This window comes from Cyprinodon variegatus, unplaced genomic scaffold, assembly GCF_000732505.1.
Source record: "Cyprinodon variegatus isolate N-32 unplaced genomic scaffold, C_variegatus-1.0 Scaffold1413, whole genome shotgun sequence".
Taxonomy (NCBI): domain Eukaryota; kingdom Metazoa; phylum Chordata; class Actinopteri; order Cyprinodontiformes; family Cyprinodontidae; genus Cyprinodon; species Cyprinodon variegatus.
In genome coordinates, this window is record NW_015151866.1 from 17,838 (window position 1) to 22,702 (window position 4,865).

Genomic DNA, 4,865 nt, shown 5'->3' on the forward strand with positions numbered 1-4,865 from the left:
GGCCACGCCACTTTGGCTGAGCTGGACATCAGTGGGAACAACATTGGAGACACTGGAGCCAAAATGCTGGCCAAAGCCCTGATGACCAACACCAAACTCAGGTACAGACCCAAACACAACTCCTTAGCTGACGTCACTCTGCCTCTGACCTGCCCTGATCTTTAGGAAATGAAGCAAACATCAGCCGCTCTAGTATTTTATATCCTCCAGGATTACATGAAACTCATAGAGGAGTGACGTCCCTCCTTGTGGACACGTATCTGTTAGTGGGTGTTTCATTTGACACCAAGCATCTTCTCCTGTATGGATTTAGCCTAGTCATTAATGGCTGCATGATGAGTATGATAAGAACTGGAATTAATTTCTGTTTAAAAGATAACCCTCATTTTAACTTGATCTATAAAGCAAAGAAACTCATAAGTATCATGATTAGAATTAATGGAAACCTAAAAGTTAAACCTTCTGTTTTCCTGTTGAACCTAACTTGTTTATTTGTTGGTTTATTTAAGGTTTAACATGAAGTTGCAAATATGACCTAATTTGTTTATGAAATTACCAGCTCTTTGTTTCACTCTAACATAAATCAGCCAAATGGAAAACGACAATCGTCAAAGTGTGTGAGTCGTTCTGCATTTCCTGCTGAGTCGCAGCAGAACCCACCGCAGATCCTTCGAAACTCCAGAATCTTCTGGTTGTTCTGATCCAACCTCTGGCTTTGTCTGCTTCTCTAGGTCGTTGACATGGGACAGAAACAATGTGACTGCCAGAGGTTTTCAGGATGTGGCCGATGCCTTAGAGAGGTGCTGCTCTTACACATCCATATGTTTCTCTATCTTTGCAGGGCCTTTTCATTCACTTCCATTCATTTCTACAGCCTAACCATGACCCCAGACCCTAAAACAGCAATTCCCCTCTTGAGGTCCAGACACTAAGATCCATTAGGAGCAGTTGGTTGCCCATTTTTGAGAAAATGGGCCCTCCAATGTATTAAAAACAAGAACACACACTATGAGACATTTTGATTAGTATTAGGTGAGATGAGATGAAATGAGATGAGGTGAGATGAGAACTGCCATTAAAGTCTAACATTTAGTCTTTCAGAATCAGAGAAAGCTTTATTGCCGCGTTGCTTTGATGGCAAGGTGGTGCACACAAATAAACACCAGTTATTTTTTATTGCTGTCGCAAAAACAAACTTATTATAACTGTTGTTGCACAGCACTAAACAATACAAAACAAGTCAAAAGTGAAAGTTGAACTATGCAGTAGGGGAACAAAAAGAAACGCAAACATTTAAAAAGGAAACTTTTAGCCAGTTAACAAAACATTATGAAAACAACAGGGATTAGCTCTGCAGCTAACTGCTAGGAGGAGGAGGAGCCTGTTCTACAGCCATCATGTTTATTCTACAGCGGCATCTCATTGCTGCTGTTTACTTCTTGGCTCTGGCAGTGGGATGGAAAAGACAAAGTAGATACATATTGAAGAGGAATTGGAGCTTTTCAAACAATGTGATCACTAAATGGAGGAACCTTTCTCTTTAGTCAGCAGAGTGCAATATGACCTAATGGGCCAGCTAAAGCTATAAGAAGGAGAACGAATGATAATTCCTCAGCTGATAATTTAACATAATGATTACACTTCAGCTGAATGTTTCAATTATTTGTAGAAGTGCTAAATCTGGTTTTCTGCTAAAATAACCATTAGATGTTAAACAGAAACATGATCATAGTTTAGCAACTTTAAACCAGATTGATGGTTGGTTGGTTGATTGAGTCTCAGGTCCCTCCATCTCTTTCTCTTGTGTCGTATTAAAATAAATTAGGACCGAAGGAACAAATATAATAATTTTGAAAAGAAATACAATTTTAAAATCATAACTCTTTTAAACTTTGAAAGCCTTGTTTTCTGTTTTACTGGCCGTTGACCATTTCTAGTTATAAAAGCTCTAGTCTTATTGATGAAATTGGATGGTTGAATTTATTCATCCTCATATATTAACTGTCATCATAACTTACCTACTCTATGGAAAATGATAATGTTCTTGCAGGGGTATAAGGCAGCTTCTAGAATATATTTCTAAAGAGATTTTTCTGGTTTTGTAGGAACTTTACGCTACAGGAGATGTCTCTGCCCTTGGCTGATATCTCCCAGAGTTACCGCAGCAGCCCAGACAGAATCAAAGACGCTCTGCACAAGGTGATTCAAACATTTCAGTGGGTGTGAGAGTGAATATAAGACATGATTGTAAGAAAAAGAAAATATCAGATTTACTCTGATTTCCCTTATGGTTTTATGGAAGTGAATGAGAACATCCTGGTTCTCCTATGGATAACCTACATTAACATCTCTGCATCTAGATCCAGCTGTGTTTAGACAGGAACAAGATGAAACATCCTGGAAGTGTGGAGCTTAAGCAACTCTTCAGGAGTCAACCGTCTGAAAAGGTATAAAATATTATCATTTCAGCTGATTTTACTCTAGAACTAGAAAACCGTTTCTTCATCCCCATCTCTGCATTTAACCCCACACTGCTCCCCGGGTGCCGCACTATGGCAACCCACTGCTCCCCAAGGGGATGGGTTGAATGCAGAGTTAAATTTCTCCAATGTGAAATCAATAAAGTTCAATTATTCATCAACTACAGGAATAAAATTCTGTAGAATCTCTAAGATTTAAGTCGGAGATGCTGTTAAACTTGCTCTGCTTCAATAGGCTTGCAATGATTTAAATGACAAAAGTATTTTCCTACATCTTCTTTTTTATGGCAACATATAAAAGAGGATCACAGGAATCAGTAGAAGTGATTAAACCTGCTCACCCCAGCTAGCAGGTCTCTGTAGCTCGGTGGGGTTCTGACTGAAGATGGCCCAGCATCATTAAGTCTCCTACAGAACAACAGCAGAACTTCTGTTCTTTCAGGGATCCGGGCAGAAGCAGGAAGCAGTCATGCATTGAAACAGATGTTTTGTCATCAGCCTAAACATGATTAGGCTCTACAGTCTGAGCTACAGGTAGCATATTTGGCTCTAGATTGAATCCTTGAAGAAAACACCATGTTCTTCCTCGAATCACAGGCTTAGTTTAAAGAAATAAAAATGGAAAAGCTGTTTATTGCCTAGATATGGCCTTTAATTATTCATTTAAACAGAAAAAAACTTCAATTGTTTGTAGCTCCATTCTCTAATTATTTCTCTTTAGAGACACAACCTGTCTATAATTATTTAACTCTTGATGCTGGTGAAGATTCTCAGTCATCCAGGTCAGAGTCATTCCAAAAAGGTTATAAACAATCTACTGGACTTTGTTTCCAAGTTTGAAGACGTTTCTCTTCCATCCAGAAAGATTTTTCAATTTAAAATGTCAGAAATAGCGTCAAGTAACCCTTGACGTGACTCAGCTGATACAGTTTTTTCAGTTTAGTTTTGCTGTTTTTTTATTTTCTGCCTGTTGTCCTGGATTTTAGCTGATCCAGGGTATGTGCCGCCAGCTGGAAGACAGTCTGCAGCGTATAAGCCTCTGCAACGCTCAGCTAGTCCAGAACGACATTATGACTGCACACGAGGTGCTTCAAAATGCCAGAGAGTCTCTGAAGGTAAACATCCCAGCTTCTTTTATAGGAGATCAGGTTGTTTCCTGTTAAAGATGCTTTATCCTAACCTGCACATGTTAATCAGACCATTAAACAGCTCTAGAACCTGCTAGATTAAAAGGCATTTACCATAACTGCTGGAAACCTTTGTGCACATAATTGGTTCTGCTTGCTTGTTTCTGGCTTTTCACCTGCAGCTGCTTCCGTCTCTCTGTGAAGAGAGCAGAAAGTCTGTTTCTGATGGAGACTGGGTGATGGATATCCTGTCTGATACGACTTCGGCCCTAACTCAGGAAATCACCAAAAACTTGCAGGTACACAAATGTAAAAATCCTCTTCAATATCAAACATTTAGTATTTTTATATGCAGGGATGTGCTCAGATAGACACTAGGTGGTGCTAGAGCACCTGCCCTTTTAACGGCTAACCTGAAAAGTGCCCTGTCCTTTTTTTGTTCTTCCATTGTAGCTTTAGTACTGAGCCTGCAGACATGCCCAAAGTTGGCCCTCAAGGGCCGCTGTCCTGCAGGTTTTGAAGGTTTCCTGCTTCAGCACAGCTAATTTTCATCGATAGCTGATAAACAGGCCTTTACTGAACTACAATCATCAGAATCAGATGTACTGAGTGAGGGAAACCTAAAACCTGCAGGGCCATCAGCAGCCATCGAGGACCGCCTTCGGGCATGCCTGCAGGGACACTGAAGAGACAAAATAAAACTTTCTCGTGTGCACCAGTTAGTTTCTCACATGATCGCATGAGTATTTCGTAAAATCGTGTTAATTAAAAAGGATTTATATGAACTAACTAGGCTATATTTTCAGTTTGGGCTACCATACAAAGACATTGCTTGCAATTCATCACCATTATGTTGTGTCTGAATGTCTCTTAGAACGTATTCTGAAGTCCAGTGGTTTATTTCTGCACAAATAAAACGCACGGCTTTATTATATTGTGACATTCAGACACATCTGCAAACGGCTGCTCAACTGAAATAGATAGATGTTTACAAAATGTCCGGAAAATGGATTAAAGTAAAAAAAGAAGAGGTCTGTCTGATATTAAAAAAACTTGAGGTGGAACTTAAGAGAACCAGACGTCTTCATCGCTGCATCTACTTTGCAAAACTACAGAAGAGGATTAGGGCCACTGAAAAAAAAAAGTTAACTGATTTTTAAATATTATTTATGTTTCTAAAACAGTCATGGCTAAGGCTTGATGCTTGTTAGCTGTCAGAATTCTGAGATTAAGTTCAGAATTCTGACAGCTAACAAGC

At 39.4% G+C, this 4,865-nt stretch overlaps 1 protein-coding gene across 1 annotated transcript in view; it reads left to right on the forward strand.

The window, feature by feature from the left end:
- The window catches only part of LOC107103285 (leucine-rich repeat-containing protein 16C-like), a gene marked incomplete at its 5' end in the record, with an annotated part of 70,876 nt that overhangs the window by 17,426 nt on the left and 48,585 nt on the right, over window positions 1–4,865 (forward strand). The window contains 6 exons of the mRNA XM_015402928.1: window positions 1–101; window positions 732–800; window positions 2,106–2,199; window positions 2,361–2,447; window positions 3,467–3,595; window positions 3,790–3,906. Coding sequence (XP_015258414.1) covers window positions 1–101; window positions 732–800; window positions 2,106–2,199; window positions 2,361–2,447; window positions 3,467–3,595; window positions 3,790–3,906 — 597 coding nt within the window. The remainder of the gene's footprint in view (window positions 102–731; window positions 801–2,105; window positions 2,200–2,360; window positions 2,448–3,466; window positions 3,596–3,789; window positions 3,907–4,865) is intronic.